Below are 15,854 nucleotides of genomic sequence, written 5' to 3'. Positions count from 1 at the left end.
GTCGGCTTTGGGTCTGAGTCCAGACTATTTCAGCACAGCCAAAAACCTGTCTTAACCCCCCCCCCTTACCAATCACTCCTGTCTCTTCGTCTTTACTGCGCTCTTTAATCACTCCCCCTGGCTGTCCTGGTGTTGTTTCTTGCTTATGCACTTGTGTGTGTGTGTCCACCCACACATTTAAGTACATGCAAGCAAAAACACAAGATTTATTCATTTTCTCGTTTGGTCGAATCCAAAGTAATCATAACAGGGTCAGCAATCAGCAGATAGGTTTGAGTATTACCAACAAGCATTGTAATCATACAGCCAGGAATACTCCGGATGTCACGTGCATTTTCTGTAAATGTGCCTTAGGTGATCAAGACGGAGCAATAGGAGAATCAAGTTACAAAGTAAATGTATGGTCTCAGTATCATGGATCCATCGTATTCATCAGGGTGCTTATCTATCAAGTGCAGGTAGTAGCGGGACACAGTAGTAGAGACTGGTAATACTGGCGTGCCTGTAAGGGCGCGATAGTAATAATGGCAGACACCAGATCTGGCCTCACGTTTGTGATCTATTTGCTATGTCTCTTGCCTTATTATAGCTATCTTGTTTTTCTTGGTATTTGTGTCCTTTGCTTGCTGTTTGTTCCAAACCTATAGATTAAAAGTGGGTTGCAATTAACACAGCACCGGGAAAGTGATTTGCAGAGAGAGATAAGCTTATTTGGACGAATGTAATGGATTACATTTATATAGCGCTTTATCTAGATACCCAAAGTGCTTCACAGAGAAGCGGGAAACTCACCTCAACCATCACCAATGTGTAGCACCCACCTGGGTGATGCGCGGCAGCCATTTTGCACCAGAACGCCCACCACACATCAGCTTGAGGTGGAGAGGGAGGAATCATTGAGCAAATTACACAGGGTGATGATTAGGTGACCAGATGGAGAGAGCCAGGTTAAGGACTTTGTCAGGAAGTCTAGAATGAACTTTTCCAAAATTACCCTTACAGCTTTGTTTTTCACTTTGAGGAATATCTATCAATTGGCAGCATGGTGGCGCAGTGGTTAGCGCGGTCGCCTCACGGCAAGAAGGTCCTGGGCGTGAGCCCCGGGGTAGTCCAACCTATGTGGGTCATCCCGGGTCGTCCTCTGTGTGGAGTTTGCATGTTCTCCCCGTGTCTGCGTGGGTTTCCTCCGGGGGCTCCAGTTTCCTCCCACAGTCCAAAGACATGCAAGTCAGGTGAATCAGCCATACTAAATTGTCCCTAGGTATGAATGTTTGTGTGTATGTGTGTGTTTGTGTGTGTGTGTGGGGGGGGGCTGTGATGGCCTGGCAGCCTGTTCAGGGTGTCTCCCCACCTGCTGCCCAATAACTGCTGGAATAGGCTCCAGCATCCCTGTGACCCTGAGAGCAGGATAAGTGGTTCAGATAATGGATGGATGGAATAACTATCAAATTTCTACCCTATCCCCTTTTGATATTATTACAGATGTCCACTCTCTAAGTTTGACTCATTGCGATTTTGCTGTTTTTTGTTTTTTTATTTACATTGCATATTATCCCAATATAAATGTCCATCTAATCGCAAGCTTCTTCCACTTTCTGCATTCGTACGCGTAGTCTTCTGGATAAACATATTGTGCTTCTCGTAATTTCAACACAAGCCACATTTAGACATCACAGACAGTTAGTTGGTGCCCTGCATGCAGGGAGAGTTATGTTCCCCTGCCTGCCTTTCGCTCAGCAGCCAGGCTGAGGTAAAGATAAACAAACAGTGTCTGATATTTGAGGTTCTTCTCTAGTTCCCTTTCTGTGCCTGGGAGCAGACGAACAGTTATCTGATAGAATATCACTTCACCTCTCACGTGCCTCACCAAAATGTTGATCATAGTTAACCTATTCTTAGTTCATAACTGGCATCTATCTGTGTGTGTGTGTGTGTGTGTGTGTGTGTGTGTGTGTGTGTGTGTGTGTGTGTGTGTGTGTGTGTGTGTGTGTGTGGTATATTTTTGTCATTATGGGTGCTATATCTACTGACTCCTAAAGCCAAATCACTTCCTGTATTTTCTTTTCATATACCAGTCCCTTTGTTCCAAGATGGCGTTTCTAGACTATATGGACATGATGCGTGTTCTTCAATGTGCACCGAGCTATTTCTGGTTACAAAGGAAGGGATTACGCTGATTTTTTTTCCCCTCTATTCGACCTCGTCTCCTCTATTAGCGTCCATTGTGTTTCCCTGCTCGGGAGGGAGGCGAGGATATTCCCAACCTCCTCCCTCTCCGTATGTGTGCAGTATGTGTGAATGTGTGTTTATGCATGTGTGTGTGTGTGTGTGTGTGTGTGTGTGTGTGTGTGTGGGTGTGTGTGTGTGTGTGTTGCATGAGGCATAGGGCAACTTCAAGCCAGATGGTAGGATGGTAAACTGGTTTTTAAGCTGCACTGGTATGTCTGTTGAGTCTGAGTTTAATTCTTTGTGGATGTCATTCGCCGATGGAGCGTGTCATTTTCATCCATTACAGAATGTCTCTGAGCGGGTTTGTCCTCACGGCTTGTCCAGGTTGAGAGACAGGAAAGCAGACAGGTAGAAGGAGATAATGACTCTCCCAGAGCCAGAGAAGAACTCTTCAGACCCGATCCTTGCCTTGATACTTGTTTTCCTCCTCTGGCTTTGGCCTCCTCTCTATAAATCTCACCCATGCTCTCTCCATTTCGTTCTCCGTCTCTAAACTGATTTGGCCTCATCAAGTTGTCTCTTCTCATGCATGGCTTTTCTTTGCTGTCCAATTATTTAAGATGGAACAAGGCCTCTTTCTATCTGCTCATCGGTGTGTGATATTATTTGTTTGTTTGTTAAGAGAGAGAGAGACAGACAGACTTTTCTGTCTGTCTCTCTGTAGACACAGAGTAGGCAATGGTGATGCTTCTGCTTTTTCTGACTTGAATCCATGTTCATCATGTGCAGCGGTGCAGGTGATGAACCGCAGGGGAAGAGATGTAAAAGAGGGGGGAAAAGCATCTCTGAGCCTCCTTTTCATTTACCCCATCCACTGGCTCATAATAGTTGAACATGCTGACTGTTATTAGATTAGTCACGGTCCATGTTTTACAAAGAGCATATCTCATCTGGCCTAGATTCTGTGGGTGAACCTGTGTGTGTGTGTGTGTGTGTGTGTGTGTGTGTGTGTGTGTGTGTGTGTGTGTGTGTGCGTGCATGTGTGTGGGTGTGATGTATACATGTGACTCCCAGAAAATGGGTTACATAACCCATCCATGAACAGCCTCAGAGGCACCTGTGTGTGTGTGGTGTGTGGGTGTGTTCATCCAAGTGTGTGTCTGTACAGAAATGAGAGCTTTCATCCTGATGACTGATCAGAGGCTTTTTAGTCTGATTTATATGTACTTTAAACAAATAAAATGTCCCGTATATTTTCTGGAGCGACAGTTCCTCTGTAAGTTTGATCATGTGTTGAGGCTTGAATTGCATTTTAAAGCCCTTATGTGGGATTTGTGCGTTTATCTTTATCAAGCCTTTGCACAGTTAGGTGTCTGGTGTGCAGCAAAGGCAGAAATGTGTCGGTCCAACAAATACATTCAGAAAATGCAGATTTATTTTATTTATTTTTCCCCAGTCATCGTAATTGTGCCGGCCGCTGGGCTCTTCTGAGTTGCATAGCCTTGCATTGTAGACATTCTCTATCTATTATAAGCAAATAGTATCCTCACACATATTTTAATCTTTATGCGTCCCGTCGTGTAACAAACTTGTTGCGCAGGCATGTGGTCTTTTTTGGCAGTGACCTCTTTCACATTCGCCCAGTTACCACATTGACACGTCCAAAAACTGCTGCCCAGTAGAACCACAGTGGCCTACTGACGGCCAGCAAGGAGAAGACAGATCAAATGCCTTGCTCAAGGCCGTCTCCACAGTGGTTGGGAAGGGAGTGATAGTAGTTCTCATTGCCTTTCCCTTCCCAGCTCAACCCCATCAGGGTATTTATATTTAAACTGGCGATCTTCCAGTCACAACCACTGTTCACCAACGGCTCAGCAACGTTCACCTCACCTCAAAACACTGGTCTGTTTTGTTGCAGTGTTCACGAGAAATAGTGTTAACCAAACCAGCTGAAGCTTCAAATACCTTCTAAACTCACGGTCCAGTTATGCAACAGTAGCTTCGTTAGGCAACTTTATAAAAATAATTGTAAAATCAGCTGAAAATGTAGTCTACCTGGTCTGAGTCTTTGAAGGCCACAAATTCGGGCCAATGTGATCTAATACAGCTGCGTAGGTGTATACTATACTCCTCAAGCAATTATGTCATTTCCATATAAGAACGACACAATTCAGTCTGGTAAGCCTCAGCAGTGGTATAATTTCTGAGCCAGGCTCATCGCCACATCTGCCAACCCCCCCCCCTTTTTTTCTCCCCAGTTGTACCCAGCCAATTACCCCACTCTTCCGAGCTGTCCCGGTTGTTGCTTGGCCCCCTCTGCCGATCCAGGGAGGGCTGCAGACCACCACAGGCCTCCTCCGATACATGTGGAGTCGCAAGCCGCTTCTTTTCACCTGACAGTGAGGGGTTTTGCCAGGGGGATGTAGCACGTGGGAGGATCACGCTATTCCCCCCAATTCCCCCTCCCCCCCGAACAGACACCCCGACTGATCAGAGGAGGCGCTAGTGCAGTGACCATGACACACACCCAGATCTGGCTTCCCACCCGCAGACACGGCCAATTGTGTCTGTAGGGATGCCTAACCAAGCTGGAGGTAACATGAGGATTTGAAACAGCACTCCCCATGTTGGTAGGCAATGGAATAGACCGCTACACTACCCGGACACCCACCTGCCAACTCTTCTTCGTCTCCTTTTCTCCTTCTCTATGCACCACTCTTTTTTATGAGACACCGGGGATCTCGCGGTCTGTCAAACATGACTAACCTGACCCTCCTTTGACTGGTTAAACGAGTATTTCCCTCCTATGGGAGTCCTATTTCTGCTCCACCACACACACACACACACACACACACACACACACACACACACACACACACACACACACACACACACACACACACACACTGTCAGCTTGCCCTCAAACAATCTGCTGAGAGAGTGAGGGAGTTAGCAGACAAGCAGGAAGGGGAGGGAAGCAAGAGAGTTGAGCTGCTGTCTGGTCTGGTAGCCAGCTGATTGCTGCTCCAATCCAGTCAGACAGGGAACAGAGAAGAGAGAGAGTGCGAAAGGAAGGGAGGGAGGGATGGCAAAAGAGCAAACAGAGAGCGAGAGGGAGGGTAGCAAAGAGAGGAGTGACTACTGATGCTCCAGTAATCTGTGCTGTGTGAGTCAGTGCTGTGGTGAGCAAACCAGCAGCAGCAGCAGCGGCGGCGGTGGTGTGAGACGCTCTCCTCTCATGGCTGTTTTTGAGTCAACAATGTAGAAGAGCAGGATGGGAAAGCTGAGCTCGAGGAGGAAGTGAGTAGACTGCCGAGAAAACAACCAGAGGAGGCCATAAAACTGACAAATCCCCGGTGACGATAGAGAAATAGCTCGCTGCCGTTGAGCGAGAGAGAGACACGAAGACTGATATCGACTCCGACTGACAGCATCTGAGGTTGACGTGGGATTGCTGAAGATCAAAACGGATGTCCCGCTGACAGAGCTGACAGTTTAGACTGAACCACCACCCCGAGGAGAGGAAGTTAACCCACGCAGGGTGCACAAGCACTTCTACAGCCCAGAGAATAGACGTGGAATCTGTGTGGGAGGCTTTGTAGGGATGTCTTGGTTGTCTCCGGTCCAGTGGGCCAAATGGACCTGGTCAGCAGTGACTGGCGGGGCAGGCGAAGGACAGCTGGGGCAACTTGGGACCAAGGATGACGAAGAGGATAAGTAAGCAGGCTAGGGTACACGCATGTGTCTGTGCATGTACATGTTTATTTGCCTGTGTAATGTGTTTTTTCATTCGTTAGTGTACACAAGTGTTTATATGAGAGAAAGAGATAGCATATGAAACAGGAGAAAATGGAAATGTGTGTGCATATAAATTTGTAGTTTGTGTGTGTGTGTGTGTGTGTGTGTGTGTGTGTGTGTGTGTGTGTGTGTGTGTGTGTGTGTGTGTGTGTGGTGTGTGTGGTGTGTGTTGTGTGTGTGGTTGTGTGCATGCAAGTACCCATGTGTGTATCCACCACCTGTCAGTATGACTCAGGAGAATTGGTAGTTATCACACACACACACACACACACACACACACACACACACACACACACACACACACACACACACTCATTGATTTGCTGTCGTTGGTATAATCCCACATTCTTTCCTACTTTGTGATCCCGGTGACTGGGTCATGTTATCACCGGCTAAAAACAGATTCTTAGATCAAATACAGACAATTCAAACTGGTCCAAGTTCAACGCTATTGTCATGTGTATTAGAATACAATGAAATTCTTGTGCTCTTGCTCCTCTGTGTTAACACAAGGACAAAGGACACAAGGACACACCACCCCCCCCCCCCAAAATAAGACTTACATAGACTATGTAAACAATGAATTCATACATTATATACAGTATCCCAATGGTCTCTGCCCAGCCTCTTCTGTTTGCTCTGTCCTAGTTCCTAATGAGCCAGCAAACAGCCGGGAGAATCTGCCTGTGTGGGCGTGTTTGCTAATATGAGAGAGCGTGCATGTATGTGTTGAGAGGGGAGCGAGGAGGGGAATGACGCTGTTTGGCCGTTAGGAAACAGTTGCCGGAGGTTGGGGGATGGGGAGAGTGCCATAGTTTCTAAAGCTTTTGACATTTTTTTCTGCCTGATTCTAGTTCCTAAGTAACCATCAAAGACTGTGGGCAGGGGCCATCACCGGGACGCGACTGTCTTCACTTTGTGCTTGTCTGCCAGTGCGATATGTGCATGAGGATTAACTCTATGGTTCCTTAATATAGCTGTGTGTGTGTGTGTGTGTGTGTGTGTGTGTGTGTGAGAGAGAGCAAGAGAGAGAGGTGTGTGTGTGTGTGTGTGTGTGTGTGAGAGAGAGAGAGAGAGAGTGTGTGTGTGAGAGAGAGAGGTGTGTGTGTGTGAGAGAGCGAGAGGAGAGGGTGGTGTGTGTGTGTGTGTGTGTGTGTGTGTGTGTGTGTGTGTGTGAGAGAGAGCGAGAGAGAGGAGAGAGAGGAGAGAGAGAGAGAGAGAGAGAGAGAGAGAGACGAGTGAGAGAGAGGAGAGAGGAGTGTGGTGCGTGTGCATGGGCTGGCTGGTATCAGGGAGGCTTGCAAAAGAGCTGTTTGTATTTTGGGGTCTGTGGGCTTTGCTCCTTAAGCTGTTTCTCATTAGGGTGTGGACGTTTTGATGTGCATTTTAGTGCCTGGAAAGGGTAGAGATATACCCACCCACACCCACATAAAACTTTCTCTTCTCTCTCTTCTCTCTCTCTCTCTCTCTCTCTCTCTCATCTCTCTCTCTCCTCTCTCTCTCTCTCTCTCTCTCTCTCACATCTCTCTCGCCACAGAGTTATAGATACATTAGGGCTTGGCATCTAGGCAGGCTGAGACAGCAGAACCAAGAGTCTGTGTGTGTGTGTGTGTGTGAGAGAGAGAGAGAGAGAGAGAGAGAGAGAGAGAGAGAGAGAGAGAGGAGAGAGAGAGAGAGAGAGAGAGAGGAGAGAGAGAGAGAGAGAGAGAGAGAGAGAGGAGAGAGAGAGAGAGACACACGGATACAGTCTTTCATCAGTGAGGGGTAAAGGATGCAGGTGGTGTGTGAGGCCCTGGCTTCATTTCCTCTCCTCTCCCTTCCTTGGCCTTCCCTTGAAATAAAAGCTTCCTTAACCTGAGCCTCTCTGAACTTTGGGCACCATTGTTTTCAAGCCGCTTTAAGAAAAACTGTTTTCAGACTATTTTTGAACATTTTTTTTCTTCTTCACTAGTTAAAACGTTTGGGAGATGGTGCTGTCTAGTTAAACAGGCATACTTTAAGCATATCATTTTATGCGAACAATAATTGTAGCGGCAGTATACAGCACATTATTTTTATTCATCAGATGCATTTTCAGAAATGTATACAAACCCTTTCACCAGTAACGATATCATTTTGTACTAAAAGCCTTATGAAAGCACAACATTTAAGAGAATTCCTCAATGTGCCTGTATGTCATGCTGGAAATAATTTAATGAGATGTAGTAGTTTTCCTGTTTGACTGATCCCAGTTTACTTTCCTCTGTATCAGCCCATTTTCATTTTCAACCTTGGGCTAGTCAGTTATTCCAGATACAATGCCAGGTAACTACCGCACAAGTAATGCTATTTAGCCTTAATATTTCTCTCTCTCTCTCTCTCTCTCTCTCTCTCTCTCTCTCCCTCTCTGTTTGTCCTCCTTCATCTGTAGATCTGACTCAGAGGGAAACTTTGAGACTCCAGAAGCAGAGTCTCCAGGAGTCCTGAAGAAGCTTAAACAAATGGACAACTCCAATCGAACAGGTGAGACTACACAACGCCTTTACAGCATAAACCATACCTACCAACATTAGGCTGTGGAAAAAAGAGGGAGATTTTCTGGGGTATCGGCAAATGGCCCACCCTCAACGCCCCGGCCCCCATATTACCCTACACCACAGATCAATAGAATAAATACAAGGGTGTGAAAGTAAAATTACTTTTAATTAGTCTTAAATTCATAACATAAAAAATGTACAAAAAAGTGATCAAAAGTCAACATCTAAAATTTACGTCACAAAAAAAAAATCACCAAGTGCAAACATTGTAAGAATTCAACTAACTCCCACCACCCCATCCCTCCACCGGAGTAAAGAGAGAGAGCGATTACTATATTCCTGCACTGTCTAGGCATACTGTACATAAATACTGACTGTATACACCCAGCCCGATTTGCACATGTACATATTATTTAGCTATAGCTTATTCTATAGCTTTAATCGTATATACCTTAATGTACCCACTTTATTTGTACATACTTTTTATATTTTTATTTTACACCTGCTTCGGCAATGTAAACATGTTTCCCATGCCAATAAAGCCCTTTAAATTGAAATGGAATTACGAGAGCGAGAGGAAGAGGGAGGATGGAGAACTTGGTTCCCTCGGTCCAAAGGACCTGTTGTACATGTAGGTGGCAGACGTGGCAGCGCTTAGTGACTTGATCAGCCTCCGACGCGCCTCTCACGATGAACGTGCCAATGCTAGCGATTCCCTTCCGTGCCTCCGCGGCTTGTTTGTGTTTCGCGCCGTTAGCATGTTGGCTAACGTTGTGTCTCCCACCGTGCTCTACGCTAAAGTCGGCCCGACATAGCTTACATAACGCATGGTGTTTGCTGATGCGGCTCGCTGTTAGCAAGGGGAAGGTCCAAGTGGACTGAAATTTAGAAGCGTGTTTCTTCTTTTTAGCTTCAGACAATTTCAGCGGCAAACTGAGGACTTGAACATCAGGCAGGCTCGTTTGCGCATGCTCGCCTCTGCCCCTGGGTTGGGTTGCCATGTACAACGACACATATCCCCCACAGAAACTGAGAAACACCTATTTGATTTGTATCACTATGAAATCGGGAGCACAGCGGGAGAAAGGGTTAAAAATAGAGAGACTCCCGCTACAATCGGGAGTGTTGGCAGGTATACATAAACACACAGCGTCCAGCCACCCATTTGATTTATCCTCCTTTCACAGTGGACTTCTGATCTGGAAATGCACAGGTTGTTTGGCAACCTAACCCCCGCAAAACAATTCTGACCGAGGTCAGGGGCGAAGGGCTGTTTCAGACTCTGCTCTACTTGATGTAAAATCTTTGTGCTAAACCTGCCAGTCCCCTTCTCAAACAACATGTTATTTGCAACATCGAATGACAATTCAAAAATGCGTCGACTTTTTGATGATGCGAAACAACTTTACAAGGTGACGGCCTGCGAGATGTTCTTGCTGTTCCTCCCACGTGGTCGACACAACACTCAGCTCGTGTGCAAAAGCGGGTATATCAGAAGATGTAAACGTGCTCTGGTCTCTCAGGCGGACACCAGGGCGAGAGCAAAATAACCAGCACGTGACCGAGAGGGCTCCTTCCTATTTGTCGCTTCCCCTAAAGTGCTCCTTTCTCCTTCCTCCCCATGAACGGCCGCTGTTGTCCCGAGTGTGGCGCCCCTCCTCTCCTCGCTCCCCTCCCTTTGTCCTGGTTTCACCCACACAGACGGGAGACGAGGCAGTCTCTTTGTTACCACGGCAACGGATAAATCAGGGTGCCTCTCCTACACTGAGGCAAATATTATGAAACTGTTCAAACACAGCTTTCCCATCTCTACATCATTCTTATTCCCCCCTTTCTTTTTGCACTTTGAAGTAAGCACAAAAACACTTTGGAGAAACAGATTTCGATTCGCCGGTGTTGTACATATACCATACCAAGATAAATATCCTTAGTGATTGAACTGGCTGACATTTTTGGGCCATGTGGCATCAAGACATGTTTCGACCAATGCCTCTCTGGCCACTGCTGCGCTCCATAACGAGGAGATGAATGTGTGCATTGCTGTGTCTTTCCTGTCTCCAGTCCAGACAGCAGCAATCTTCCTTTCACATTTGCAAAATCCATGCAGCTGGTATGCAGAAAACTTGGCTTAGATTCATAAAGATAGCACAAATAGTAGATGAAGAGACACATTTTCTGAATGACTTATTAGACTTGGTTTTGATGACCATCCCTGTCATCAACAAATATCTTCAAATTCCACTTTATTTCTACAAAGCAAGGCATAGTGGTGTTTAAGATGTCTTATGAACAAACAGACAAACTCAGTTCGTTTTTTTCCTCCCTCCCTTTCTTCTCTCTCTTTCCCCCTTATTTTGCCTGTGTTAGCTTGTGAAACTGTAATAGGGCCGTGTGTTAGTTTTTGTTGCTAAGCCATATGGTGGTGCATGTTCTGCTAGGCAGGGTGTGGTTCCTCTATTTCTGTTCCCAGTCCCCAAAGGGTGTTTTAAGTGTGTGTGCATTTGTGTGTGTGTGTGTGTGTGTGTGTGCGCGCGCGCGCGCGCGCATGTGAATGTGTCCAATTATAAAAATCCCTTTCATAGATTATGATTTTTGAGTCGTAACTTAGAGGTTTGCATGAATTACATGTAATGTGCAATGTCACATGGTAATTCTGTTTTTAAAAACTGTGAAAAGCTATTGCCACACTAAGAAGAAAACCATAATTGCTCTGTGTGTGTGTGTGTGTGTGTGTGTGTGTGTGTGTGTGTGTGTGTGTGTGTGTGTGTGTGTGTGTGTGTGTGTGTGTGTGTGTTGAGAAAAGAAAAAAACAGAGGCAGAAGAAAGATAGAACGAAACAAATGAAAACAAACCAAAACACAATGAGCATGAGAGAGAATATAGGAGGGTCTGTTTTAGTTTAATTATCGTATGTAGTGCCGTGTCCCTGGGTTTTATGGTGTCTGGGTGTATTTTCCAGTTACAGAGGGGCCTGTGTATTAGCAGCAGCATGACTCAACCAAGACCAGCACACTGCCGGGGTGGTTAGCTAGCTGTTAACGGGATGTGTAGGGACACAGGATGTGAGGATCTATTCCTAGCCATCTGATAGGAAACCAGAAGCCATTACAAGCATTTTAACAGGGGAGGAAAAGCTAATCCATCAAGGTTAGAGTTAAATCAAAATTGAAACGCTGCTATTTTCTAACATCACTTGTTACTTTAATTGTCATACGTCTTGTACCGTCTCTTACTACTGAATAAAATGTAAGTATAAACAGCAGAATTCAGCTTTTTATTCTTTTTTCCCTGAATTCATGATATCATCAGACACAAATTTACATACAGCCTATCAGTTCAAATCATCAAATTGTGAAACCCCGCCCACCCTTACCGCCAACGCTTGCTTGTACTTGTCACTCAAGGGTCAACTTATGAATATTACAGTTATGTAGGGACTCGACCACTCCCTACATGCGCTTGAGACAGTTGAAAAAAGAGTTATGGATAAAGGTATAAAAATACAACATTCATTGCAAATAAAAATAAAAATTGCTAAATGTGTTATTATGACCTGTATAAGGTTTTTAGACGTAAAAATGTAAATCTGATTACTGATTGTTGTCCAAGTTTAAATCCCTGAATGATACCTGGATGATTAGCTAACTATAGGTTGGCGTCCTGATGATTTATTTTCTAAATGTCATAGATGCTGGGGGGGGTCCTAATTGTTTTCCTCATTCCACAGTTATTCCTGCTGATGAGGGACAGCGGATGTCCAGCTCATCTCTGGACAAGAACTTCAATCAGGAAATCCCTCCCGTCTCATTCCAGGATGCTGATACCCTGAACAACCAGGCAAACTCCTTTCCCACCACCAACAACAACAACAGCAGCAGCAGCTTAGGTTTGATCCAGAACCTCAACATAACCCTGTGCACCAAACCTGGTCCTGGAGAGGGACTACTCCCAGACACTCCCCTACCCCAGACTCTTGCCCCTCGGCCCCCATCGCTGTCTGTTCTCTCCCCGCTAAGCAGACCCGACCCCACGGAAGTGGACGACGTGGCTCCACTGACCCCTGACTCAAGCCCTGACTCAAACCTGGACTGTGACAATGACCTTTGTGTAGACCCAGATTTACTCAATGGCAACATGATCTCTGACATCCCTCTGTCAGAGAAACAGCCGATCTGTATCCTGGAGGGAAGTGAAGACACCGTAAGGCAGCCACCCAGGAAGGACAGCAGCACAATGATCACGTGAGTAGCACATTAGTCACTAAATTCAAGTTCCTCTTTCAACAGGTTGGCTTTGTCTTTTTCAATAATGAACTTTCCTGGAGCACAATGCTGAAATTCACTGGTATTGCTCTTTAAATTCACCGATACTGCCGATTTGTAGTACCAGAAACAGAATCGGGCTTTATCGGCCAAGTATGCTTTTACACATACAAGAAATGTGTCCTCCGTTATCAGAACGTCCAGTGTTTTCCATACATACTTACATACAAACATATAAACTTATCTCCGGCAGTGATCAAGGGGACATTCCCATTAACTCCAGTGGTGTAAAGTGTTAATGACCTATTTGTATTAAAATGATGGAGCAGTGCAAGATGGCCATCTATAACCATTCTGCAGTTCCTGGTCCATCTCAGCTCCTTTGGTTTTGTTCACCCTAATCTTTACATCTCCATTATCCGATCGTTCCCCCCTGCACAGCTAACATAGTTTCATGTATTTCCATTGCTTCTCAGTTTATTTTCTAATTCAAAGTCACATTTTGGTTTCAGTTCTCAGGAAGCGTTTGCTAGATTTATTATCCCCCCCCTCCCCATAAATGTGTGGTTTTGGTCTAGATTTAGATTTGTTTTGTTTTTCGGTGGTCATGCCTGGATCTATGATGGCTTTTCTGTGAATGCATCTGCAATTTTTTTGGAGGTCACGCTGGTTTGTGAATTGGTTACACTTGCTTTGTGTTTGTTTTGTGTAACTATCCATGGAACATTTTTGTTGTTGTTAAGTAGTTTATTGATAGTTGGTCTCACCAGTAAATTCTCTCTGTTCACATGTTTTGCAGTGGTTAAAAACATGTTTCATTATGTTTCAGTTGACTTTTTGGAGGTTTGCAAATTTGGGGTTTGAGTCAAGTGTCTGTATTTTTCTCACTGAGTTGAGCTCATTTCTCCAAGTTGAGCGCTAACTGTTGTGTTCAGCTGTGTTCTGTGAAATGCCCCTCCTCCATATGTATGGTCTCAGTTTTGGGTTTAGCAAAACCCCAAAGCCCTTCACCTTTCTTTGTTCTTAACCTAACCCCCACCCTAACCTCTCCCTCCCCACATGTCACTCTGTTTCCCCCCTGTGGCATCAGGGCTGCTGAGCAAGTCCATTTCCTCTGTGTTCTGTTGTAAGTACTGTACAACTGTGTGTGTGTGTGTATGTGTGTGTGTGTGTGTATACACGTTCCCTTATAAATTACAGGCTAACTCCACAGCCTGCATCATTTACCTGACCTGAATTACCCTTGGCTCACAGACAAAGTAAAGGTGGAAAAAAAGTGTGCGTGACAGAATGAGGGAGAGAAAAAGAGAAAAAAGTGTGCATGTGTGTGAGAGAAAACCGCATAATTCCCTCTAATGCTCTACGCAAATGCTCTAATTTAATTTGGCAATAGGCTATTTCATTAATCTGCTTTTCCTTCTGTGTAATTCAATACTTTTAGTAAAGTGTGAAAGCTCAGTGCAGATCTACAAGGCCAAGCAATGAATTTTTCTTAAATGCTCTACTTTTCTCCTGCTTTCTGTTCTCACCAGCACAGAGGCAACATTGTCCAGTGCTTACACAGCATACACCGGTCCATTTAGGGCTTGTATCGGATACTGCTGGACTGATACATACACACATATGCACATGCATACAGAGCCATGGTTTTATTAGGGTTAATGCTAATGCTGATGCTGACCTCCATTTTCCTTGTAATCAGGAACTCCTGCAAAGTAAAACAGAATCTGTCACTGCAAAAGGGCACTGGTGGGCAGGTAAGAGTTAATGCTGCTTTCCCATATCCAGCACTAAATTAGCTCGCGACATCTGACTCTCATCCTTTGCGGAAATGCAATCTCCTTATCAATACATTTTTACCTGTGAATGTGACTAATATAGGTAGGCTATCCTGATTATAGACAAAACTTTATGATGTTATTGCATGTCTTTGTTTGCTTCTGCTGAAAGGATGACCATCAGGGAGGCCACGCCACAGATGAGGAGAAGTTGGCAAACACTGTCGGTACCAAACAAGACAAAGAACAGTACAGTAAGTAACTGGGTCAGTGGTGTTCTGTTAAATGCTATGCACATTATTTTGCAGACCAATCGTCAGTTTCATGTTTCTAGTTTTTAACTCAGTCTTTACTTAGACAGGGATCCAAATGCTTTAATAGGACAGTGTTTTGATTGCTGATTGGTTATGTATATACAATGGCATGCCTTACTTTCTCTCTGGACTGGAAAAAAAAACATCCAGGGTCAATCAATGTTAGACAGAGAGAAGGTCATTTGTTTCTCTCTCTCTCTCACTCTCTCTCTCTCTCTCTCACACACACACACACACACAGAGTCTTAATTATTAACCCCACATATCAATAAATGCCTATCAAAACTTGTAACTTTGAGATAAGCATTGTGAACCAAATGGATATTGTTTGGATCTAGGTATCCTTGTAGGCTGATGTGCTCATCTGAACAGGGCTCAGTTTGTATGATTAAAAAGCAGCCAAATTGTACTGGAGCATAGATGCCCTCAGGCTACATGTGACACAGCTTTAACTACTGACTGATCTGATTTCACAGACCTCACAGTTGCAGGAGTTGTGATAGTGCATCAGGGTGCAGCAGTGCTATGACCATCTTAATTACACTGACATATTGGTGTTTTGACATGAGCATTTTGCTTTCTCAGCTGGAACACAATGGGATATTCTGCATTTGTTGATTTCCTATCCAAACTCCTTTCTGCATTGCTAACATTGATATTTGTCACCATGAAAGAAGCACTGAACTAATTACTTTATATAGAGTCTTGTTGGTAAGCATGGTGCATCGCAGTTAAAGAAATCCCACTATTGTGTCCCAGCCATAGACTTGTCCTGCCACCTGCTGGCCATGTTGATCAATCACGTTTTATCCAAGGCACAGCAACACTTACTGACCCTAAATTCTCTCCTCTGTGAAAGCACGACCTACCAAACGTATCTAATATGATATAATGAAATAAAATGTCATCTGTGCTTTCTCACAGACACAGAGTTTAGTGTCCCATGCAGACCTGAGGAGCCAGACTGCTGCTCTATGGTGAGTAATTAGAAAAATTCAATCTTAATTTTACAGGATT

General features: G+C 44.8%; 1 protein-coding gene across 2 annotated transcripts in view; it reads left to right on the top strand.

Annotated features, from left to right (window-relative positions):
* The window catches only part of LOC130107896 (transforming acidic coiled-coil-containing protein 1-like), a 31,948-nt gene that overhangs the window by 9,105 nt on the left and 6,989 nt on the right, over positions 1-15,854 (top strand). Inside the window, exons 1-6 of one of the 2 annotated variants that reach the window (XM_056274697.1) lie at positions 5,300-5,886; positions 8,378-8,469; positions 12,211-12,724; positions 14,448-14,502; positions 14,696-14,777; positions 15,762-15,814. In XM_056274697.1, the coding sequence (XP_056130672.1) occupies positions 5,774-5,886; positions 8,378-8,469; positions 12,211-12,724; positions 14,448-14,502; positions 14,696-14,777; positions 15,762-15,814 (909 nt within the window). In that variant the 5' untranslated portion in view covers positions 5,300-5,773. Of the gene's footprint in view, positions 1-5,299; positions 5,887-8,377; positions 8,470-12,210; positions 12,725-14,447; positions 14,503-14,695; positions 14,778-15,761; positions 15,815-15,854 lie in introns of those variants that run through there. The other variant, XM_056274704.1, reaches the window with a different exon arrangement.

This window comes from Lampris incognitus, chromosome 1 (assembly GCF_029633865.1).
Source record: "Lampris incognitus isolate fLamInc1 chromosome 1, fLamInc1.hap2, whole genome shotgun sequence".
Taxonomy (NCBI): domain Eukaryota; kingdom Metazoa; phylum Chordata; class Actinopteri; order Lampriformes; family Lampridae; genus Lampris; species Lampris incognitus.
This window is presented reverse-complemented; position numbering and strand designations above follow the sequence as displayed.